The sequence below is a fragment of the Piliocolobus tephrosceles genome, chromosome 8 (genome assembly GCF_002776525.5).
Source record: "Piliocolobus tephrosceles isolate RC106 chromosome 8, ASM277652v3, whole genome shotgun sequence".
Taxonomy (NCBI): Eukaryota; Metazoa; Chordata; class Mammalia; order Primates; family Cercopithecidae; genus Piliocolobus; species Piliocolobus tephrosceles.
The window spans coordinates 35786505-35812152 of NC_045441.1; the positions used below are offsets into that span (position 1 = coordinate 35786505).

At 47.9% G+C, this 25648-nt stretch overlaps 1 protein-coding gene across 6 annotated transcripts in view; it reads right to left on the bottom strand.

The window, feature by feature from the left end:
* TNS3 (tensin 3) overlaps nt 1-25648 on the bottom strand; it is a 307112-nt gene that overhangs the window by 116864 nt on the left and 164600 nt on the right. For all 6 annotated transcript variants that reach the window (XM_023226391.1, XM_023226392.1, XM_023226394.3 and 3 more), the window contains 6 exons: nt 21680-21792; nt 20521-20581; nt 18000-18075; nt 6102-6231; nt 5710-5775; nt 1494-1598 (listed from right to left, as the gene is read on the bottom strand). In XM_023226391.1, the coding sequence (XP_023082159.1) occupies nt 1494-1598; nt 5710-5775; nt 6102-6231; nt 18000-18075; nt 20521-20581; nt 21680-21792 (551 nt within the window). The remainder of the gene's footprint in view (nt 1-1493; nt 1599-5709; nt 5776-6101; nt 6232-17999; nt 18076-20520; nt 20582-21679; nt 21793-25648) is intronic.

The window sequence follows — 25648 nt, forward strand, 5'->3', positions numbered from 1 at the left end:
GCTGAGTCAGCTGTCCTCAGAGTCCCCACCCAGCTCTCCAAATTAGCCCCTTTCCCCATCTCGCCTTGCACTGATTATTTACACACTTCACCAACCACCGCTTCACCCTTCTCTCCTCCAGTGGAAAACATTACCGTGTGATGGACAGAATATAGCTATGCAGATGCAAAGAGAAGTAACTGGAAAAAGAGCTCTGTGATCAAAAGTTTGATAACTGTTGTTTGATAAATCTCACGGCTTTAAGATTCCAGTGTGCACTGTGATCTTTTGAGAGACAATGTATTGCTTTCCAAGAGTTTTCAGCTACATTTCTTTTAATGTGCTGGTTATCTGGAAGGACTGACGTGCTGAGTAATTCACAGCAGCAAAGAACACTCTGTTTACTTTAGAGGCCAGAGCCAGGCTCTCCCTGTCCACAACAACTTGCCCACTAGCCCCAGATTTCATCTGTGTTTTAATGCCCTTACTATCAATATTCCATCTGTGGGTCTCCGCCTCTGGTACAGGTGTATTTGGGTTGCAACAATTCCTTGAGTTGAAATTCCGTCCCACAAGGCCTATGAAGGAGCAAGCTTCTCCCCAGAAGAACAGAGAGGAGCCGTGTGCTGCCCTGGGACACACAATTGGTGTTCTTTCTCACTGACCACAGACACCACCTTCCTGGAGTCACGGGAAGCTCCGCGATCCACAAAGATGGGGCGCTACTGCGGTTCTTTCCACAACACTTGCTTTTAGCTATTTTACATCTGGATGTAACTAATCTGACAAAAAGTGTTTTAATTTCTTTCCCAAACCAAGACTGATTCTCAGTCAGTGGTTGAAAAAGACAAGAGATCAGCATGACGTGCCAGGAAAAGCCTCAATTCCCCTCCTTTGAAATCAGCCTCCAGCTGTGTCTTGCGGAGATTCCAGCACACAGCTGCCTCTTCCTTCCTTTCCTCCTTCACGCTCCTAGCTGTGACCCAATGTGCATATTCCACAGGTGAACAGAGGACATGTTTGGATCAGATGGTCTCATGAAAATGAGATTTAAATGATACAGTCATAAATCAGGAACACTAGACTAACAAGCAAACAGAAATTAAAACAAGATGTCTGTTGAATGTGGGGCCATACAACAGTAGCTAGGTTGGCTGTGGTCAGCGCTTGGCATCCCCACATGCAAACAGGAAGGGAAGGAAGAAGGGGGAACGGTCCCTGGCATTATACATACACACAAGTTCAGGCCAAGGAGCTCCTGGATATAACTTCACTGACAGCTCATCCACCCGTTACAGCTTCACAAAAAGCCCTGACCCAAACTCACCATGCCTTATTCTCATGAAGACCCTCAAAACTCACAACTGTGTCACACAAAGGTGTGATTCTGGACCTCTGAGAAAAGAGGGGGATTTTCCTCTTCTGAGCAGACTGCAAAATACTTCAGATCTTTCAGTGGGCTGTCTTCCCTGTGCTCTCTCCTCTATAACTGCACACAAGATGACCACACGCACCTTCTCCATCTGCACTGAGGTTCTCGTACGAGTCCCAGCGTATCAGTGGGTCTGCCGTGTTGTAGTCCACAATCACGCCATGGTCGTTGTACAAGTGTTCAGACCCTGCACAGGGCACAGGCAGCAACATTAGTCCGAGTGAAACCCATCACCTCCGTCCACCTGACTCTACCATAAGGGCAGGTGAGCAGCCTGGCTTGAGCAGGAGAGAGAAGCCTCTCCATTCTCCACCCTCCCGCCAGGAGCCATGACACTAATCAGAGAATGTGGAGGGTTTTCCACAAATAGAACCATAGTTAAAACCACTAGGGGGAAGGGGGAAGTAAGCACTGATCTTTCGTCCACCGTGTACCAGGCTTGGACACTTCTGCAAAACAGGAGTCGAGTCTTCAGACCACCTCACTGATGAGGACACAGACGCCTGGTAAGCTGTCTCTGAGCCTCAGAGCCCACAGATTTGAATCTAGGCTCCAGGCTCCTAGATCCATACTCCTCCCTTCAAGTCTTTCTAAGAATACCAAGGGGATTTTTAACACACAAGCCATGTATTTAAAAGTTTTTGCCTAAATCGTTGACAATGAACACAGAAAAAGCATGAATATTTCCACAACTATTAAAAAGGGAAACAAAACTCCCATGCATGTGGATCTTGGTGATGGATCTGGACAATTCACCTTGATGATAAAGGGACTGGTTTCTTTTGAAATATATGTTTTACGGGAAAAATTTGTTTTGCAGATAATACTTGCAGCCTACTGTACTTCTAATTCTCTTTTTAAAATGCTAGTTACTTTGGGGTTAATGATGAAATGATGATGGAAATTTAAAAATTCCTTGACATGAATGATAATAGTGACACAAGTTACCAAAACCTCTGGGATACAGCAAAGCCAGTGCTAAGAGGAAAGTTTATAGTATTAAATGCTTACATCAAAAAGTCTGAAAGATCACATATTGACAACCTAATGTCAAGCCTCAAGGAACTAGAGAAGCAAGAATAAACTAAACTCAAAGCTAGTAGAAGAAAATAAAAAAACAAAAATCAGTGCAGAACTAAATGAAATTGAAACAAAATACAAAAGATCAATGAAACAAAAAGCTGGTTTTCTGAAAAGATAAACAAAATTGATAGATCATTAGCTAGATTAACCAAGAAGAGAGAAAATTCAATTAGAAATGAAACTGGAAACATTACAACCAGCATGAAAGATCATTCAAGACTATTATGAGCACCTTTATGTATATAAACTAGAAAATTGAGAGAAAATGGGTCAATTCCTAGACACAGATAACCCTCCTCGATTAAATCAGGAAGAAATAGAAACCCCGAACAGACTAATAACAAGCAGTGAAAATGAATCAATAATGTTTTTTAATGCCAATAAAAAAGAGCCCAGGGCCAGATGGATTCACAGCTGAATTCTACCATCCATTCAAAGAAGAATTGGTGCCAATCCTAATGAACAATTTCAAAAGATTGAGAAAGAGGAATCATCCCTAACTAACTCATTCTATGAAGCCAGTATCACTCTGATACCAAAGCCAGGAAATAATATAACAACAACAAAAAAGAAAACCGGGCCGGGCGTGGTGGCTCAAGCCTGTAATCCCAGCACTTTGGGAGGCCGAGACGGGCGGATCACGAGGTCAGGAGATCAAGACCATCCTGGCGAACACGGTGAAACCCTGTCTCTACTAAAAAAATACAAAAAGCTAGCTGGACGAGGTGGCGGGCGCCTGTAGTCCCAGCTACTCGGGAAGCTGAGGCAGGAGAATGGCGTAAAGCCGGGAGGTGGAGCTTGCAGTGAGCTGAGATCTGGCCAGGGCACTCCAGCCCGGGCGACAGAGCAAGACTCCATCTCCAAAAAAAAAAAAAACAGAAAACCACAGACCAATATCCCTGATTGATGAACACAGATGCAAAAATCTTCAACAAATATTAGCTAACTGACTCTAACAGCACATTAAAAAGATAATACACCATGATCAAGTGGATTTCATCGCAGGAAAGCAGGGATGATTTAGAACATATAGAAGTCAATAAATGTGATGCACCACATAAACAGAATTAAAAACAAAAACCATATGTCATTTCAGTAGATACAAAAAAGGCATTCGATAAAATCTAGCATCACTTTATGATAAAAACACTCAACAGGCCGGGCGCAGTGGCTCAAGCCTATAATCCCAGCACTTTGGGAGGCTGAGGCGGGTGGATCACGAGGTCAGGAGATTGAAACTATCCTGGCTCACACGGTGAAACCCTGTCTCTACTAAAAATACAAAAAAATTAGCCGGGCGAGGTGGCGGGCGCCTGTAGTCCCAGCTACTGGGGAGGCTGAGGCAGGAGAATGGCGTGAACCCGGGAGGCGGAGCTTGCAGTGAGCTGAGATTGCACCACTGCACTCCAGCCTGGGCGACAGAGCAAGACTCCGCCTCAAAAAAAAAAAAAAAAAAACACTTAACAAACTAGGCGTAGAAGGCACTTACCTTGAAATAATAAAAGCCACATATGACAAACCCACAGCTTATGTCATGCTGAATGGGGAAAGGTTGAAAGCACTCCCCTTGAGAAGTGGAACAAGACAAAGATGCCCACTTTCACCACTTCTATTCAACATAGTACTGGACAGTACTGCCAGAGCAATCAGCTAAGAGAAAGAAATAAAGAGCACCCAAATTGGAAAAGAGGAATTAAAACTGTTGCTATTTGCCAATGATATGATCATATACCTAGAAAACACTAAAGACTCCTCCAAAAGACTTCTAGATTTGATAAATGAATTCAGTAAAGTATGAGGTTTCAAAATCAATGCACACATATCAGTAGCACTGCTATACACCAACAATGACCAAACTGACAATGAAATTAAGAACTCAATTCTTTTTACAACAGCTGAAAAAAAAAAAAAAACTAGAAATATACTTAACCAAAAGGTGAAAGATCTATTCAAGGAGAGCTACAAAACACTGCTGAAAGAAATCAGAAACGACACAAGCAAATGGAAACACATCCCACGCTCATGGATTGGAAGAATCAATATACTGAAAATGACCATACTGTCCAAAGCAATCTGCAGATTCATTGCAATTCCTATCAAAATACTAATATCATTTTTCACAAAATTAGAAAAAAAAAAATCCTAAAATTCATATGGAACCAAAAAGGGGCCCAAATGGCCAAAGCAATCCTAAAAACAAAACATAAAAAAATCTGAAGGCATCACATTATTGGAATTCAAACTATACTACAAGGCTACAGTTACCAAAACATCATGGTATAAAAGTAGACACATAGATCAATGGAACAGAAGAGAGAATCCAGAAATACAACTGACTACAATTGATTGATCTTCAACAAGGCATACAAAAACATAAATTGGGGAAAGAATATCCTATTTAACAAATGGTGCTGGGAAAACTGGCTAGCCACATGTAGAAGAGTAAGACTGGATCCCCATTTCTCACCTTATATTTTGAAAATCAACTCAAAATGGATCCAAGATTTAAATCTAAGACCTGAAAGCATAAAAAGTTTAGAAGACTACATAGTTGAAAAACTCTTTTGGACATTTGCCTAGGCAAATAATTAATGACTAAGACCTCAAAAGCAAATGCAACAGAACAAAAATAAGTAAATGGGACCTAATTAAACTAAAAAGCTTCTGTACCACAAAAGAAATAATCATCAGAGTAAACAGAACCCACGGAGTGAGAGAGAATATTTGCAAACTATGCATCTGACAAAGCACTAATATCTAGTATCTACAAGGAACTCGAACAAATCCTCAAGAAAAAAAACCAAATAATCCCATCAAAAAGTGGGCAAATGATATGAACAGACATTTTTCAAAACATATACAAATAGCCAACAAACATATGAAAAAATGCTAAACATCACTAACCACCAAGGAAATGCAAATTAAAACCACAATGCAATACCACCTTACTCCTGCAAGAATGGCCAGTCATGCCCGAGGCTCTCCTGGCAGAGACTTGCCCTCACTGTGGGCAAGTCACACCACTTCTGGGGCTTACTGACACAAGTGGGCCTTCTTGTTCCACTATCCAATACCCTATATTTAAATAAAATTAATTACAGAAGTCTCCAAATATGTGCAAAGGCAGGAGACTAGTACTGTAGCCCCAGCATAGCCATCATGTACCTTCCATCTGTGTCAACAAGGACCTCCCAGTGTTCCATCAAGCTACCCACCTTGAATCTTCTCAGGCGTGGCAGAGAAGACTAATTCAACCTTCCCATAGTCAGGAAAACGGTCATCTGAAAAAACAATGTATTTTAACACATTTGTGGAGATGATTAACCAGAAAAGTACGGATTGACTTTGTCCTTTATTCTAACTAGTATAGCACCACTCCCAAATCTGCAATAAAGATGGCCCATGGTACAGAAAGTATAGGCAGTATCATTGGTTATCCATAATTTTTTTCCACCAGAGATCAATGATCACTTTCTCCTAATTTGGGAACAATTTTGTCAGTAGGCTGAATTTTGGAAAGGGGGGTAGAGAGGATAGTGAAAGAATCAACCAAGGAGGTTCAACCACAGCTGCCCACAAGCACAGGGCTGCCAGTTCCGTGCCTCACCTTTGCTGGCATTGTCTAGATCCTCCTTCCCAAACACCAGCCCGTAGCCCTGCACAGCCCCAGTGTGAAACTGCAGGCGAAAAATGACATCACGGGTGGCCGAGCGGTATTTCTTGTGGTAGCATTTCACCTGGGTTAGAGAGAAAAAACAAAACAAAGCAGCTGCAGCGGGGACACACGTTCCCAGCAAGGAACACACTCTGCGGAGGGTGGCACAGCAGGGCCTCCCCTCTGGACTCTGGCTGGGAGTTCACGCTTTGGAGTGGAACTCCAGCCCTGGACAAAGGCGCCTGCAGACAGCTGGGCTGCAGGCAGAGGCACCACATGTTGCTGCTAGGTGCAGGGCTCACCTGGAGGCTTCAATGTGTTCCCTGTGCTGCTCCTGTGGAACCACAGCCTGAACACCACCATCGCTAGTCCTCAGAGAGGCCACACCTAAACCCTTTCAGACTGCGAGACCGTGCCCTGTTTTGGAACACATCTGAAAAATGAAATTCCGTGGTCTCTTTTTTTTCTAGACTTTAACAACTGATTGTGATAGCTTTTCTTTGATCTCAGCGCTCCATGTTGCAACTTAAAGCTTTTTGTTTTCCAAAAAGAAGCAGCTGGTCATTACTGTGTGTACTATGCTAAATGACTATGTGCATGCTGTAATTTAGAGACAGAGACACAAAGGAGGAGGAAGGGAGAGAGGGAGACAGAGAGGGTGCTGGCATTTAGCTTCCCATGACTGGCTGTCCAGAGGTCCTGTTGGGGGTCGTGTGAGACAAGTGTTCAGAATCACCCTGATGCGATTTGAACTCAAGTTGGGGTTCATGAGGTCCCCAGCGTGCAGCTCAAGCACTCTAAATGATTGTGCCAATAAGTCAAAGGGTAGAGCCCCTCCTTGCAGATGCTTGGCATGTGTGGAATGGTGGGCAGAGCAAAAGGCTGCGTGTCCTGACCTGCCTTTATAACTGGGGACCACCTGCTTCTTGTGACCGTGCACAGCACTGGCATCACTGGGAGGGTTCTCAGGCCACAGACGGGGGAGCTGCAGGGCAGGGACACCCCTCACTCAGAGAACAGGAGCAGGACCACCAGGTAGTGGCACTTTCCCAAATCCCCAGAGGGTCGAAGGCCCTGGACAGGCTAGATTCTGCTCTCAGACCGAACCGTGCACAGACGGGCACCTCCCCCAACACAAGGCTGTGGGGTAGTGACTACCAGAGACAGACACGTTCCCATAAGAGAGACTTTTCTTGGAGAAAGATGGCTTTACAATATCACATGCCTCACAAGAGTAAATGACAAGCCACCATAGCAGGTATGATCCGGACCAGCATGCAGGAGAACGCGGCAGGGAGGGCTCTGTCTTCCCTAAGCAGACAAACGTCCACCAGAGGAACAAAAAGCCCAGAAGCCCAGCCCAGGAGGCAGGGAGCTGTGACTCCAGGCAGAACCAGAAGATGTTTACCTTTGTGCTATCTGCAAGGAAAGGGAGGGATAAATAAACCAAAAAATATAATTAAGACTGTGGAAGGATGTTCCCTGTTGACAAACACGACTGAGTCTCCCTTGCACAGCCTGGCGCTGGCCAGGGGTGCTGTAAACATGGGGCTCAGACCCAGGTCTCACCTCCAGGGGCCCAGGAACCAGGGCATTTGCAACTAGAGAACTGGAATTGTGAAGAATTGTTGCCTCAATTTGCTTTCCAACAGCCAATGGCACATTGGCCACAAATCTACCACCTCTGTCTGAGACTGATTTCTCAGCAAGATTCAATCGAAGGCTGTCCTTGCAGGGCTCCTTTCAGGATGTTCTGAGAGTATCTGGGCCCCTCCTCTGAGCTCCCCACACCCCACACTCACTACGCTGACCACCCATCAAATGCTTCAACCCAGGGCACACTATAGAGATCCCCAGAGGGAGGTCTTTCTGGCCAAGGGTAAATCCACACATGTGCCCCCATTGCTAGGGATGACAGCACCCACCTCTCCCCCTAGCTGCCTTCTTCCCACTGGGTGCCTTACAAATGGGGAGTGAAAGTGGTTAGGGAAGGGGAAAGGAAAAGAGAAGCCCCAATTCAAGCCAGTCTTGCTCTCAAATTTTACAAATATTTAAGGGAACCAGAGGTTTAAAAAAATAAAAACAACAACACGATGTCAGCTGATGGCTCACGCAGTTAGAGCAGCCTGTGCTGCCATGGGTGCCAATGCCTGCCCACAGGGGGCAGGAAACTCCTCAGGAGGCAGTTGTGGGCTCGGTCCCGGCAGGCGGGGAGTGTCCCGGGTGAAAACGGAGGGAGCTGTGGGCTCCAGGCAGGGCCGCATAAGAGGCACAGTGGAATATCCCCAACCGCAGCTCACTGTGCCCCTCCCGTCAGTACCACTCCACCCAGCACAGGGCCTCCTTCCAGACCAGGTCCCGCCCTCCCTCTCCAGGAATCCAGGATGCTCCCCCAGGTCCCCTCAATGCTCCTCACAGCAGCTACACACAAACACACTGCTCCTCCTGCAGCAATCCCAGCTCCCTCCACATACCAGACGGGAGGAGAAAGCAGGCCACAGCGCCCAGGAGGTACAGAGGGGCATGAGATGGGAATCGGCCTGTTCCAAACAGGTTCCTCTCCAGGCCCCATACGATTCTCCTATTTTTCACAGCACAAGCTTTCAAATACTCCTAAGGCTCCGCAGTGAAAGAAAGAGTGTTCTATCCCACTGGCAGGGAACAACTGCTGCCTGAAATCACGTGGCCCTCCCTTCAGGGGTTTCTCTGAGTATTTTAAGGCTAACTTTGTTTGCTGGCTTGAGATCCTAATGGCCTCATGATACACACTCCCTGTTTCATATTAAACCTCTTTCCCCTTGATTAAGGGAGGTAAAAACCACCCCCTCCAGTCCTCCAGACCAAATCATGAACTGACTCCAGCTTCTTCTGAAAGACACGGAAAACCACAGGATTTTCCCTACCTCAGAGCTCCCAGCAACCACTGTCAACACAGCAGGTCAGATCTTGAGACAAAATCCACTCACCAACCAGGAGCCCTCCATAGTGTGCAATAATTATGCATTATCCACATCAACAAATCTTTTTAAGACCAATGGCAAGAGATCAGAATTACGCTTGTAACACATAACAGAAAGAACAATCAACGTGGTACTTGGTATGAGAGCCCCCAAATGCCTCCCTTTAAGATATAAAAGTAATGCAAACGTTTCGTAAAGATTAGAGTGATTCAAGTCTATAATTTTCCCTTCATCCCTCAGGCTTTAATTTTATTTACCTGGGTCTCCCCAGAGTGTTTCTAGAATACGCTGATCCTTTGCCTTCAGATTTTAGAATATCTGCATTTAAAATAACAATTCAAAGATGTGCAGTCACAATTCTGCAGCATAGAAAAACGAAATGAGAAATAGCAAGCACTGCAACAAAGGCTGCGCATGGCCTGTCACTATGCTATCGTACAGCCAACCACAAAAGTACGTGGGTGTGATGCTGACATCACAAATCGCTGGGAGCACTCAGATCTTGGGAAAGTTGCTGCCTCTTTAGACTTTACATTCTCTGACCGCAAAATGAGTATTATGATATTGACCTGGCTATGTTGTAACAAAGATTAAATTAGCACTACATATTAATATAAGTTGTAAATCCAATAATGATATGCTATATTTATATGAATATATTATTTAAAGGGCCTAAGCTTCTAGACAGAGGGCACTTGGTATGCAAAAACATATGGGGTGAATGATGATCTCAATGGGAAGGCCTGCAAGCACTCTTGCTTTCTTTTAGTTTGATGAGGCAATTCAGAAACCACAGCCAAAATTTATTTTCTAATAGTGGTATAAAAATATGCCTGTGACCTTGACTGAACTGGACAAGTTGCTGGTGACCAGGAACGGAGCCCTGCCTTGACGTCATTTGCTCCTGAAGTACACCAAGTCGAAGGCAGACACATGGAATTCTCAAAGAAGTTATCCATCAATTCAGTGTTTAAAGACAGCTGAGGACTTGCTTAACTGCAGGCCACAGAAGTGTATTTTTATTTCAAACTCTCCATGAACAAGAGAAAAAGCACCTTGGACCAAGAGAGTCAAGGCTTAAGGTATCAGCCCCAGGAATGCCAGCCCCCAGTTCAGAAGGCAGCCCTCAAGTGCCTATCCTCCCACAATGCCAGCCGTTGTTAGGCAGCTCCTGTTCAGATCTGCTTCCCCTAAATTTACTAAGCAAAAGAGCAAAACCCTGACAGCATCCCTAACAGAAAAAAGTAGCATTCTCACTCAATGCTCCGCTGGTGGCCCAGGCAACCATCTACGCAGGCCTCAAGGAATCTGTGAGCTCAGAGAATGAGCTACAACCACATATTTGGAGGGTAAAAAGTTAGATAGCTAAGCCTCATAGGTCAAAGACTTAGGTCAGGCAGGGCCAACACTAACCATGATTTCTTCACTTGGAGTCGAAAATGATTTCAGATGTTCACAATATTGTAATTCATGACCTAAAGCAATTGAAAGGTGGGTAAATATTGGCTGCGAATGAAAACACAACCAAGCCCACTATGCTGAGATGACCGCATGGATTAAGACCCAGCCCAGTCTAAAAGGGAGAGGGAAAAGACAATCACAAAATAATGCTGTGATGCATCCAGCAGAGATCTGTAGAAACCTCTCCTGGGGCAGAGTCTCAGGAGAACACTTACATTTTCCCTGGCCTTATGTAAGTGCCCTCGCTAAGAAACAACCAGCAACAGCACTATTTGTTTGTGAAAACTTCTTGAGCAGGCAACACCTTTGTTTACAAGTCAGGTCACTCGAGCGAGGTTCTAGAGCCAGCAACCATGAACACAAAATTTAAGTGGCCGTGGATTTGCCCGAGCAGGGGCAGCAAGATGTAGCATGTGTTTACAAGCCCTGGACCTGAGAGACAAGACCAGGGAGGGAGCAAGCCGGATCAGGCCCCTGGAGCCCTGCCAGACTCCTGATGGGCCCGCTGCCCACGTGAATTCCTGAGCAGGGTTACATAATGCCTCGGCTGCCCTCCCCATGGCACTGCCTGACAACGCCATATTTACTAAACCTCTTGAGGTTCTGCCCTTTTGAAAGAAGCAGGCTTAAGAATCTGACCTTTTGCAAAAGGCACATTGCAAAGACGGGACGGGTCAGGTGTGCAGCTGGGAAGGGCCAAGCAGGGATGGGCTGGCTGTGTCGAGGCGAAGGCAGACGGCAGGTCAAAGTCAGCTTTGCTGTTGCCTGCAGCAGTTCCATCTGCTAGAAACTGAGTCCAGGGAGTGACAAGTGGGGCTCTGTTTTCCCAAGTCACTTTCCGCAGTTAGACTTGACTCTGGCCCTTCCTTCTCTGTGAACTTGACTGCTGTAATCTTTGCCAGTAAGTGTCAGTGCAGAGGCCCTCATGAGGAAAGCCAGGCAGATGTGCCTGCAGGCAAGGGAGACACGAGAACCACGGAGGGGAAATCTCAAAGAGGACAAGAGGCCTTTCGAAGGAGAAGGATGAAGGATGGCTAGCCCGCCCGGGAAGCCACTTTCCGCCTTCAAAAGTACACAGACAGCCTCAGAAAACACCCAGACTGAGAGTGCCGAGACGTCTGCAGTCTTCAGGGTGTAAATCTATGCACATGCTTTCTGCTCCTTAGGATCCTCTCCAAGCCACGACTGTTGCCAAAAGAAATAAAACCACCTGCGTATCTGAACTTTACACAGAAAAGGCCCTGTAACTTCTTCCCCCACTGGAGCCATCTCAACTTAAAGTTTGCTCGGTGAACCTGCAGCAGAGCACGTCAAGCAGTCACAGGGCAAAACTGAAGGAAGGGCAAAGTGAAGGCGCCGTGGGCATCCTGTGCTGAGCATGGCAGAGTGGGTCACTGGAAGGTGGGGGGAGGCTGGAGAGGAGGAATCCAGCACTACTCCTGCACTGCGCACCCTCAGAACACCCAGAAGAAGCGTGAACAGGAGGAGGGGATGGCTCCCGTTCTTCTCTAAGGATGCTTTGCCAATAATGAGAAATGTGCAACCGCATTTTTTTCTTCCTGTGTTGTTCCCTTGGATCGTTTTCACAGGGAGTCAACAGCACTGAGATTTCTGGGCTTTAGCACAACATACACTCCAGACTCTGATGCGAGTGCTGGCACTGACACTATGGACTCCTACTCTCCAGGTCCACCACAGATGTTAGCTCTGCTGCAAAGTCACTCCTTCTCGGACACGCTGGCAATTGTGTTTCCCACCTAACCTTCAGCTCTTGTCTCCGTGCACCTTCTGCCACGCTCAGTTCCACCTGCCCTAACTCTCTGCATGCTCGTCTCCCTGGAGGACCCAGACACCCAGAAGCAGGAGCCCTGCACTGCCCACTCGTGTGTCCACCACATCCTCCCATGCAGGCCGCACGCTGAACGTTCCCAGGATAAAGGCTGGTGACAAATCACAGCCACAGGGGCCGGGCCGTCAGTGGCACCTGACTGCACTAATAATCTTACTGAACTTTCTAGAAGAGGTTTATTTAATAAACAGAGTTGTTACAGGCTGAATGGTGTCCCTCCAAAATCCATGGGTTGAAGGTTTCAGCACTTCAGCATAGGGCTGTATTTGGAGCTGGGGTCTTCATAAAGATAGATTAAAATGAGGTCACTAGGCTGGGCCCAAATGAATGATAACTGGTATCCCTGGAAGAAGAAGAGATGAGGACACAGACACACAGAGTGAAGCCCAGGTGAGGACACAGGGAGAAGACAGCTACCTCCAGGTCAAGGAGAGAGGCCTCAGGAGAAACCACCCTGCCCATACCTGGATCTCAGGCTCTCAGCCTCCAGGACTGTGGGAGAATCACCTCTGTTGTTTAAGCTGAGACCAAAGCCCATTCTGCCATGCTTTGTGATGGCAGCCCTGGCAAAATACAACAGGAGAAAAGTATATCAGGCTTCGTAGAGATAGATAACCCAACGAAACCTCTTAGCTAATCACTTCTATGAACACTGCAAGGAAAAAGAACCTTCCGCAATGGAAAAGTACACTTTTCAGCTATCACCCACATGTTCTTCCACCCGTCTGAAAACACCGCAAAAAATAAGCACAGAGTGTACAAAAAAGTAAACGTAAACACAGGAAGCATGAATCAAATCATAATGCAATCCTAGAAAAATTCCATGTAAGGAATGAGCAAAGGTGAAGGAAGGAAATTATTTTATCAAACTATCTCCTGTGAAAAGATCTGGAATCTCCCATCTAACAGCATTTCTTAACTCATGGACTCATAAAACAGGGAATATTTTATGCCCCCACAGCATAAAACATTCACCTCAAGAAACTCAACACCTAAACCTGATACCTGAATTCCAGAACCTTCGCCCTTTCAAATTCTTCAGGGACGTTCGGCTTCTGCTTGGACGTGGGTGCACCAGGACATGATACACTTCACCACAGCATCGTGCCCGTAACGTGCCTCCTCCAGCCAGCCACACACCCACTCAACAGAGGAGCCGGCAGCAGGTATGAGGCTCGCTGTCTTAATGGTTTTCAGAGACTCTGGCTCAGCTGACTCACTGGGGATGTGGCCTCAGCCAGCCACTGATTCTCTGCCTCTGTCTGTAAGGTGGTGATGATGATGCAGCAGGCCCCTGAGGGCCCTCAGCAGTGGTGAGCCACGGCCACTCCTCATGAGTTTCTGAGGTCTGCCAAGCATCGGCACCCTTCTGAGGAGCACGATGACAGACTCTGGAGTCTATGGCTAGAGAGAATCACCACCCTTGGAGGTGCAGACGGGGTGTGGATTCCAGAATATGGAGCCCAGCTTCAGGGAGAGTGCAGCACACGCCCACGAGTCGCAAGCTCAGAGCCAAACCTCTGACATGGGTGGGTGACATTAGCAAGACAGGAGAGACACGAGAGAATGATGCCGAGTATGACCAACAGCACAGGGTCCCTGGGGCTGAATGACGGGGCGGGAGGATGAGGGGCTCATACGTCAGGCACAGGCACTTGGACCTCCTCCCCAGGAGAGAAACCATGGCCAGAGAGGAGGTGCAGGCTGCACCGCGCGGCGGGTAGCTCAGAGGACAGGCAGTGGTGTCCTGGGGAAGGAAGGGCCTTTGTGGGACGATCACGGTGGCTGGAGGCAGGACTCTGTGTCAAATCTGCACAGCCAATGAGATGGGGAGCAGGGCGCTGTCCAGGGTAAAGCCTGAGTTGAAAGGTCAGGGCCAGGGTGGGTGGGCAGTGTTGGATCAGCAGGGCTTGGGGACATAATGGAGGAATCAGCTGGGGCAGCATGAAGCGGCCAGCGGGTTCCAGTGGCCTAAGGGACATACAGTCTGAATGCCAAGCAGGTTAGAGCCAGCGAGGGACAGAGGACCAGGAGGAGATGGCAGGCTGGAGAATGCCAGCCCAGGGTGGCCTGGAGGCCACTGGGAAGACTTTCAAGGGCTGCAGGTGGGACACTGCAGGTGGGACACTGAGGAAAGGAGGCCACCGCCTCCTTCACTCACTCACGGCCCCTCTCCACCCTGCCCCACCCTGTTCCTGGGCCTGCCTCAGTTATCAAGTGCCAAACCCACACCTCCACCACACCCCTTCCAAGTTCCACCCATGCCGCCCGCTCAAAGCCACATTCCAGCTACTGCCAACAGGGATGCATGCGATGTCGACTCAGACCACACGTTTGGGCTGCGGTGCCCACTACAGGGTGGGACAGGACAGGATGCAGCACCAAGAGAGAGGGTCTGTGGGGTGGGTGGGGTGCTGGGGGTTCTTCCAGAGGGAAGAGGCAGTGGCTGCCCCAAAGACTAAGCCACAGTCTAGTCTGATAGAGGAAAATGACCTGGTGATGCCACAGGGTCACATCGATGCAGTTGCATCCTCTGCCAGGCGCTATCCTGGAAGACTCAACATTTAATCCTCACAAACCCTATGGTCTTCACTGGGCAGAGGTCTACATCTAAAACAAAATATGCAAATATGTAAGCCCTACAAAATCTGGTTTCAACCTTCCAAGACAATGACTGTCCTTGCAAGACAGACATCCTAACAACAGCATCAGCCTCCGTGGGTGCCTCAAGCCTGGGATGCTACATCTCTGTTTGTATAATAACACCCCTTCCAACCTGGAGCCAACTCACAGGTCACGTCCATCTGAGTCCTTCTGTGACCTCTCCCACCCCATCTCATCAAGGCCTCTGTGGGCCACACAGTATCAGCAAGTTCCCTCCTGCCAGAAAGCCCATGTCCCCACGAGGATCCTCCAGGACAAAAACTTCACTCATGGGCCTAGAGCCAAGCACAGCGACTCAAAAAGCACAAAACATTAAAAAAAAAAAAAAAGACTACTGGATGAATGACAGGAGGAAGGAGGGGCCACAGAAAATAATGAGGAGGCAGGAGGGAGGGAGCAGACAGGAGGAAAAGGAGGAAGGCCAAGAGGAGGGGGAATAGTTGGTAAAGGCGGGGTGGGAGAGAAGAGAGGGGAGAAGAGAAGGAAGGAGGAGGAGGCAGGTGGAAGAGGAGGTAGCTGGGAAGACAGGAGAGGAGCCAGGCACTTCCTAGGGGACCTGCCTGGTCTCAGGAAGACCCCTGCAGCTACCAGCCCATCAACAGCCCAGGGGAGAGGACTGTCCCATACTCTTGGTGGGGGGGAGGCCACATCTTAGCCTGAGGGTCACCCTCCATGACTGAGTTGTTCAGCTGCCTCCCATGAGTCATCTTAAAGGGACGGGGCCATGGGGCCACAAGTACTCATCACTGAAGACCTGGTTCGGGAAGCACCAGCCCTTGAGATGTCACCTCCTAGGGCAGGTAGAACACTACGCAAACAAGATGAGGGCGGATGCAAATCCTACCAGCATCACCCCCAGCCCCTCTTGGTCTCCTCTTATTATTATTTTGTTTGTTTTTGAGACGGAGTCTCGCTCTGTCGCCCAGGCTGGAGCGCAGTAGCGTCATCCGGCTCACTGCAAGCTCCGCCTCCCAGGTTCATGCCATTCTCCTGCCTCAGCCTCCTGAGTAGCTGGGACTACAGGTGCCCAGCACCACGCTCAGCTAATTTTTTTTGTATTTTTAGTAGAGACGGGGTTTCACCGTGTCAGCTAGGATGGTCTCGATCTCCTGACCTCGTGATCTGCCCACCTCAACCTCCCAAAGTGCTGGGATTACAGGCATGAGCCACTGCGCCCAGCTTGGCCTCCTCTTTAAAGCTGGAACACTGGACCCAGTTCCAGAGTGGCTGGAGAAGTAAAGTGCTGAACATAGGCCATGCTCAAAAAAGGCTCAGGCCCTTTGTCCAACGATCCCAGGAAGTGTCCTGGGAGACGGAGCCTCCAGGTTGAAGTCTCTTAGGAAACAAGCCCAGGGCTGCCTTCTGGACCACAGGATGTGAGGGAACACCAGAGCGGATGTATCTCTCCCCCTCTGGTCCTCCCTCTCACTTCCAACCACAGGGATGCCACAGCGGTGGTGTGGCACCGCTGGGGACAGACTTCCAGCCCAGGTCCTCCTCCTCAGGACAGTAGAACAGATAGCTGAGGAAACAGGCCTATAAAAACGTATGACGCACCCCAAGCCTCAGCTTTCTTGCCTATGAAAAGGGAGGCAAGATGTTTATAAAGTGCTTACTCAATCCCTTGAAAAGGGCTGGGCCCAGCTGTTGTTCCAGACCTGCCTTCCAGGCCTATAGAACCCCTCAATTAGGTGGTGAGCATGTGAAACAGGACAGACCCGGAGGCCCCAGAGGGACCCCGCAGGCGTGGATGGGTCCAGACGGCCTCGCTGATTTGATTTTTCCAAGAATTCAGGACCAGCAGGGTAGGGAATTCACCACCCACTAAGCAAAGATTTTAAAATCTAGGGGTTACGGGGAAATTAATGAAAATCCTCAAAAACTTTGTATGGGGCATTTATAATACCATGAAAAGCTAATTCTCAATTCACCCTATTGCCTTATAGAAGTGGGTCTTCCAAGGCCATGAAATGTTTACATTCTACGATTCTATGCATGCTGAAAGTCATACATATGCCTTAAAAGCTTACCTTATTTCAGATAAAAAAACTTTCCTAAAATTATTTTAAATGTATGAATTTTTTGTATTCAAGAAAAATAAAAGGGAAAAATGTAACAGCTAATCTCCTCCAAGAACCAACACACCCAAGAGTTAAAATTATCTGGAGAAATCATTGCTTTGATCATTAATCAAGCTGTGATTGCACCAGCTGTATTTCACACTTTGGCTATTAATGACACATAAATATTCTATTTCTGCACCCACACTCTGGGAGGCCAGTGATCATGTGAAGAATGCAAATTATAGTAGGAACACAGGGATCCTCAGAGGTGAGTGGCCAAGTTAGGACATTAACTTCCAGGTTATATATCTCAAGGGGCTCTAAAATGAAAGAGATTCAAGAACAAAGATTTGTTCTGTCCCTTTAATTAAAATAGTTTTATTCAGAAAGTTAACTAAATGCCTTAAGGCAGTGGTCACCAATCTTTTCGGTACCAGGGACCAGTTTCATAGAAGACAATTTTTCCACGGACTGGTGGAGGATGGTTTCAGGATGAAACTGTTCCACCTCAGATCATCATTCTAAGGAGTGTGCAACCTAGATCGCTCACACACGCAGTTCACAATAGGGTTCACACTCCTCTGAGAATCTCATAGTGCCACTGATCTGATGGGAGGCGGAGCTTGGGTGGTCATGCTCGCTCACTAGGCCCGGTTCCTAATAGGCCACAGACCGATAAGGTCCACAGCCCGGGGGTGGGGGACCCCAGAGTTAAGGCAATAGCTACTTTTCATTCTTCTTACAGTGTACTTTTTTTGTGGGGTTACTGTTTTAACACAGAATCATGTTTTCAAGTCATCACCACTGGGAGAGTGGGGACACAGACACATCTGTGGCCACGGCGGGCACTCACCATGACATCTCCCTTCAGAAGCTGGGCTGGCTCGATGACGATGCAGATCCTGCTGGGATTTTCTGGGCCAACGTTGCTTTGGGATGAAGAAGAAGATAGATCATTATGTAACTTCATGATTTCGTGGAAAGAATACATGTAGAGAAAAGTAACCCCACAACCGAAACCTCAGAAATTACACAGAACGCCCAATCAGCCCGGAATCTAATTCGTGATAATCTAAATGAATCTTAAAAGGTAAAGAAAGCTCCCAGGCTGTGGAGGGTCCTCATAGCATCATCATGGTCAGTGACTGACTTGAAATGACTAAAGTCCAACCCCAGAGGCCCGAGCTTGGAGAAGACCATGCAGCCTTAGAGGAAGGGGCCCAGGGGGTGCACAGCCACAGTTTCAAACTGCAGGTGCAATTCCAGAATGACATCAGTGCACACAGGGCCCAGAGCAAACCCAAAAATGTGACAACAGCTCTTTGTGAGTAGTGAGAATATTTGTTCTCTTTACTAACTTTTCATAAAATGCCTCTCCACATACAAAAAGACAAAGAAAGTTCCGAAATGTGTACAAATTTGGGGGATGTGTGGCTACCTTTTGTTTAAAATGCAAAGGAGGCCAGACATGGCTCACGCCTGTAATCCCAGCATTTTGGGAATCCAAGGCAGGCGGACCACTTGAGGTCAGGAGTTTGAGACCAGCCTGGCTCTAACACAGTGAAACCTCATCTCTACAAAAATACAAAAATTAGGCGGGCATGACAGCAGGTGCCTGTAATCCCAGCTACTCAGGAGGCTGAGGAGGGAGAATTGCTTGAACCTGGGAAGTGGAGGTTGCAGTGAGCAGAGATTGTGCCATTACACTCCAGCCTGGGCAACAGAGCGAGATGCTGTCTCAAAAAAAATAAATAAATAAAAATAAAAAACAAAATCGAAAGGAGCGAGAAAGAAAAACCACAGCAGTGAAGATCCTATAGTAGGACTCTCTGCAATACACTCACAGTTAACCCTCCCTATTCTTGGATTCCACATTCATGGACTCAACTGACGTGATAGAAAATATTGTAGGAAATAGGCCGGGCGCGGTGGCTCACGCCTGTAATCCCCACACTTTGGGAGGCCGAGGCGGGCGGATCACAAGGCCAGGAGATCGAGACCATCCTGCCTAACATGGTGAAACCCCGTCTCTACTAAAAATACAAAAAATTAGCGGGTGCACTGGCGGGCACCTATACTCCCAGCTACTCGGGAGGCTGAGGCAGGAGAATGGCGTGAACCCGGGAAGCGGAGCTTGCAGTGAGCTGAGATCGCACCACTGCACTCCAGCCTGGGCGACAGAGTGAGACTCCGCCTCAAAAAAAAAAAAAAAAGAAAATATTGTGGGAAATAAATAAAAAATAAAAATGCAACCATAAAAAATAATTGAAATTTAAAACAATACATTGTAACAACTATTTTCACAGCCTTTACATTGAATTAGGTATTGTATGTAATCTAGAGATGATTTAGAGTATACAGGAGAATACTCATGGGTTATACGAAAATACAATGCCAGGGTTTTTTGTTGTTGTTGTTGTTGTTTTGAGACCGATTCTCACTTTGTCACCAGACTGGAGTGCAGTGGCACGATCTCGGCTCACTGCAACCTCTGCCTCCCAGGTTCAAGCAATTCTGCTGCCTCAGCCTCCTAAGCAGCTAGGACTACAGGCACACGCCACCACACCTGGCTAATTTTTGTATTTTTAGTAGAGACAGGATTTCACCATGTTGGCCAGGATGATCGCAATCTCTTCACCTTGTGATCTGCCCACCTCCGCCTCCCAAAGTGCTGGAATTACAGGCATGAGCCACCAAACCTGGCCTTTCTTTCTTTGACTCTTGCTCTTTCACCCAGCCTGGACTGTAGTGGTGCGATCTCGGCTCACTGCAACCTCCGCCTCCCAGGTTCAAGTGATTCTCCTGCCTCCACCTTGAGTAGCTAGGTTTACAGATGCGCAACCCCACGACTGGCTAATTCTTTTATTTTTAGTAGAGACGGGGTTTCACCATGATGGCCAGGGACTCGGTGGCTCACACCTGTAATCCTGGTACTTTGGGAGGCCGAGACGGTACCTCCTGGTACTTTGGGAGGCCATTTTATAAAACACACTTGAACATCCTCGGATTTGGGTAATCAAAGGGGGTTCTGGGATCAATCCCCCTTGAAAACCGAGGGGCCACCATACTCCAAAAAGCAAGTGGCCCTCTCTCCCCATACTCCAAAAAGCAAATGGGCCCTCTAGCTCCCATGTCCCTTAATGGAGCCAACTGGTGCGACAGCCCAAAGACAGTGGTGCAGGGCAAGGAGGGAGGGCAGAGGCATGATGCTGAATCACAGGCCACCCCAGTGTTTTCCCCTCTGGACTCTTCTTTGACTTCTTGGCATTCTCTGACCTGAACCCTCCCATCCTCTTCCTGCAGGACAAGCAGCTGAGGCTCAGCTGCAATTCCCTGAGCCGTCCAGATCCCATAGCAGCAGCAGCAGCACTCACTAGATCCCGGAGGTGTACACAGGCTGCATGGCTTGGTAGAGCTTCAGAAAGGGCCGGCACACTGAAAGAAAGGCACAACTGTCTGTAAAGGCATGACTGGTACAGAATGAACAGGAATTTGGTAAACAGAAAGAAAGAAAGGGATGAGGAGACCAGGAGACTGCACCTGTGACCTTTGAGGTTTGGGAAGGCAGTGCATGGAGCCACAGGGTTGCTGCAGGAAAAGCCCAGACCCGGTCCTAGAGGCCTGCAGAGTAACACAGTTTGACCTTTAACCAAAGGGTGTTAAAGGCTCCTGAATTGAAGCCAGGCTGCTTCCAAAGCAACTAGCAGCTTGGCAAGGTCACTCTGGCCATGATGACCAGGGGGACCTGAAGGCACAGATGTACTTCAGAGACAAAAGAAACCTATGAACAAGCACCTGCATGGGACTGGTGAGGAGGGACAGGGTCTTGAATCCAAACCATGTGCTGTGTGTGCCTGCATGGGACTGGGAAGGAGAAGACAGGACCCTGACCCTCAGCCATGTGCCATGTGCCATGTGCTCCTGCATGGGACTAGGGAGGAGGGATAGGGCCCTGCTGATCCTCAGCCATATGCTCTGTGTGCACCTTTGGGTAACTGGGGATGTGAGAACAGGGCCCTGATCCCCAGTCGTGTGCTGTGTTCATCTAAGTGGGACAGGGAGGAGGGCTCAGGGTCCTCACTCTCAGCTACATACTGTGTGCTTTCCTGGGGGGTCATTTTAAAGGAGAAGGAGGAGATGGGTTCATGAGATGCACCAGGGTCACATTCGTGCCTCTCTTACTGGGCTTCTGCCATGGCTTGTGACCTCAAGGCCAACTGCACAGCTGACCCACCAGGGCTGCAGCCCAGAACAATGCTTGTCTGCCCGAGTCACTGTGAATATACATAGGGGTATTTCTGATCCCCCTTGCTGGCCGCCTGTCCCTCCCCTGATTAAATAACTTGGCCCCAACCACATAAACATGGCGCTCTGACCACAGAAGGGGGACACAGTCAATTGCCAGGGAGGCAGAGGAGCAGATCCGGGACCCTCTCAGAAAGAAAGCAGAGGTTTATCTAAATTGAGAGGCCCAGGAGCAGCCCCAAGTCTGGACCAGCCAATCGCAGGTGCCACGTCGTAGAGGACACTCACCTCCACCTGTGTCAAAGTTGGGGGTGCCGTGGAGGATGACAAAATGCAGGAACAGTGGGGAGGCATTCATTTTCACCGATCCAGACAGGAGCCCACTGAGGAACTGAACATACCTGCAAAAGGACAGCTGAGTTAGACTTCCCAGAAGTGTCCTCAGCCCCTGCTGAGAAGGGAACTTAAGGAGAAACACAACCCGGCTGGGTCTGGGGCTCTGGGAGAGAACCAGTCCACTGCTCACAGCCAGGGGTTCTCAGCATGGTGCTGCGCCCACAGGTCTGATGGCTTCCCACTAGCGCAGCAGGCACCAGGGACACCGAGGCACAACGGGCGTCTCGGCTTGAGCATCCCACATCTGAAAGACCTCTGTGCCTGTCCACTGAACCAATCGCCGGGCAAAGCCAGGCCACAGACCATCATGACCCCCACTGGTGAGCAGCAGGAAGCAGAGGCCTGGCACACCAGTGAGCGTGTGCTCTGTCACTAGCATCTCACCCACAGCAGGGTCACGTGATTGAGGCCCAGAACCACTCATTGGACCTGCTGCTTTCTGCTCATACTCAGGAGCCCTAAGAAAAGACTGGAGTCCACACTCCCCTCCTATCCCACAGTCTTCAACGTCACATCTGATAAGAGGCTCTCCTTCTTGCTGTCCCTCTCTCTTCAGGGCCCAGCTTCAAAGGCGAAGGCCACGTGGGTCATCAGCTCTCTGAGTTCTAGGCGTCAGCTTCATGCTTCCAATACTGACCGCACACAAATTCCATGAGCATTTGGTGGTCAAGAGGGAAGCTTCTACACTAGGAGCATCTGACCGCCAAGGTCCTCATGAGGCATGACGTGGCGGCAGTGACAGGAAGATGAGCCAGAGGCTTGCCAAGCTCTCTGACGCTTCCCTGGCCTGTCCTGCCTGCTGGTGCCCTGCCTGGCGCAGCCCCCGCCCTGAGGTCCCTCACCGTGGCCACTGCACCCACACAACCTCCACTGTAGCCTCAACACCTTGCATTGAATCTGTGTTTCCATATCTGTCTCCACCAAAGTACTGTAATCTTTGCAAGAAAAACCCAAACAACCAGAAACCCCACAATATTTAACAATCTATGCATCTCTCTATTACCACAGCAGACTGAGGCAGGAAGTGGCAGGTGACTGTGCTGCCAGAACCTACAACCATCCTACCATAAGCCAGAAACGGCCATCACGGACCTTATTTTAACACAAGTTAAGAAAAAAAATCTCTCACTTACGCTGGCAATCCACACCCTTATTCAAGCAGTTAAATTTGTATACAAACAAACTAAACAAGAGAAGATTTCTGTTAAACATTACCAAAAAAAGGAAAACCCTATCTATAGCCCACCCACTAGGAAAATGTTAGAAAAGAGAGTTTGCTTCAGTTTAGTTACAATTCATAGTGAGAAACAGGCCATGTCAGTATTTCCATCTTCTTAGCAGCAAACTTCTCTTCTGCTCTCTCAGAACAGGGCAAAATCTCGTTAAGAGTGGTAGAGGTCAATCAGCCTGGAGATGTGGGAACCCTCATGACCAGACCGCCAGGCGGCTCCCACACGCCTCCCCTGCAGGGTACTTTCCACCCTGGCAACAAGACTTCTCACCCTCAGTTGTACGTAGGCAGAGGAATGCAGGAATCATGTATTTTTAATCATGCACATTTTATGCATTGTGGATTTCATGGGTCCTTTGGCTCCCTGGTTTTGAGTAAAAGTGAGGAACCACAAATGCCCGCATTGAGGGGCCTGAGTCACCTCCTCTGGGGCAGTTCTGCCCTCCCTCCAGCATGGGGCAGCCCTGGACACTGGGAAATCAGCTTCCTCAGCTCATCCGGTTTGTCAGTGGCACACTGAGTCCCTCACCGCCTGGCCATGTGCTCGGGTGGTTCTGCAGTGACCATGCGGCTGAGACAACCCTGTTCCCTGTGGGTGTTCTCAGTGCCCCATGTGCACCTGGACCAGGCATCTAGGTGAAGTCGATGTTGGTTTCATGACTTCATGCAAACATGGAAGGTTCTGGAGCGCTGGGCCTGAGGGGCTCCTGTTCATGGCAGCGTAAGGCGTCCAAGTAGCTGAGCCCAGAGTTAGCACCAAGGTCCTATGAGAGGCAGAGAGCTGTCTTCTGGGAAACCACAGCCTCTCCAGGCGTCCAAGTAGCTGAGCCCAGAGTTAGCACCAAGGTCCTGTGAGAGGCAGAGAGCTGTCTTCTGGGAAACCACAGCCTCTCCCTGACCCAGGTATTGTCCCATACTGTGGTCACAGAGCTTCATTTCTACTGATGTGGCCTGGCTGGAATTGTTGCCCCTGCCACCAGACGAAGCACGAGAAGTATTTCTTTCAGATAAGGAGGGCCAAGCTGATGGCAGAAGAACTCTGTTTTGCCACAAGCTCCCAAAGAAGGCCAAAGTCCAGGACCACAAGCCCAGTGGTGGTCAGAGGGGAAGGGAAGGAGGCTACCACTGCCTAGGATCCAGGACTCCAGAGTTTTCTCCCCAAAACCAGCTCTCAACAGTGATCACTTCCCAGGTCTGTCTACAAAGGGCTGCTCAGGTGATAGCTTAACCAACTGAAAAGTAACCTCTTGGAATATAATTCTCATCTGACCTTTATAGAAATCAACTTTGTATGCATCATGTTTTCAGATAAATTAAAGACATAAAATGCCAAGGTAAATGCAGTTTTTTTTTCTTCCTTCACATGCTTTCTTAATAAGATTAAAGAAAAAAAGAAACATAATTGTTCAAAATCCCAAATAAAAGCAAGCCTTTAAAAAACTTTTTTTTTTAATAGCAATGCCTTATAAAAACAAAAAAGTTCGCTGCAAATATAAGCTGTAGTGAATGCTGTGAGATTGCAGACAGATAGTCAGGCACAGGTAATAGCACTGAGTTTGTGAGTGACTTCTTAGAGAAGTACCATCATTACCAAAGAAAAGAACATTCAGCTATGGATGAAAATAAGGGAGGCCAGGCGCGGTGGCTCACGCCTATAATCCCAGCACTTTGGGAGGCTGAGGTGGGCGGATCACCTGAGGTCAGGAGTTTGAGACCAGCCTGGCCAACATGCTGAAATCCTGTCTCTACAGAAAAAATTAATTAATTAATTAATTTAAAAATGAGATGGGCATGATGGCACGCGTCTGTAATCCCAGCTACACAAGAGACTGAGGCATGATAATCACTTGAACCCAGGAGGCAGAGGTTGCAGTGAGCCTAGATTGCACCACTGCACTCCAGCCTGAGTGACAGAGCAAGACCCTGTCTCGAAGGAAAAAAAGAAAAGAAGAGGAAACGAACATAATAGGACAGAATTGCACAATTAGTTTATCCAGCCGACTATGGAAAGGATCAACTTTAACTTCGTATACATGGCATTTATCTGTGGCATTAAAAGTAGATATAAATGAATCAGTGGTAGGGTATCCGATGCCCTCTAAAGACCATCCCAACAGCCTTATCCAAAATAAAATGTTCCTACTTAGTCAACACAGTTTTCAGAGCTGGAAAGATTAGAAACCAGATACTTTACAAAAACAGCTCCATTATTTTCCCATTGCTGTATTTTCTTTCTTTTTAGGAAATAACTCCCTGGAGATGATGTTTTCCATGCTTCTTCTCAAACCAGTGAGTACACATTTTAAAAACTAAAGGATTGCTTTTAACTTGTAAGTAAACGAACATAAAGCAGCTTGAAATTTTCAGTTGCCTTGCATTATTCACAGTCACTTCTAACAGCAAAAACTTCCATTTGGAATCTCCATAAATCTCCCTAAACATTTGAGTTGCACTAGACGTAAGCTTAAATCTGTCTGAAAATGTGGGTGCATAAAAATCAGCATTCAAAAGTTACTTTTCCGAGCAACAAGAACCATCGTCACAGGACATCTTTCCCAACAGCTTACTCATTCTACATTCCCGGCACTCACAGAGTCAGCCACGCCTGCAGGGGCAGCACCAATCGGCCA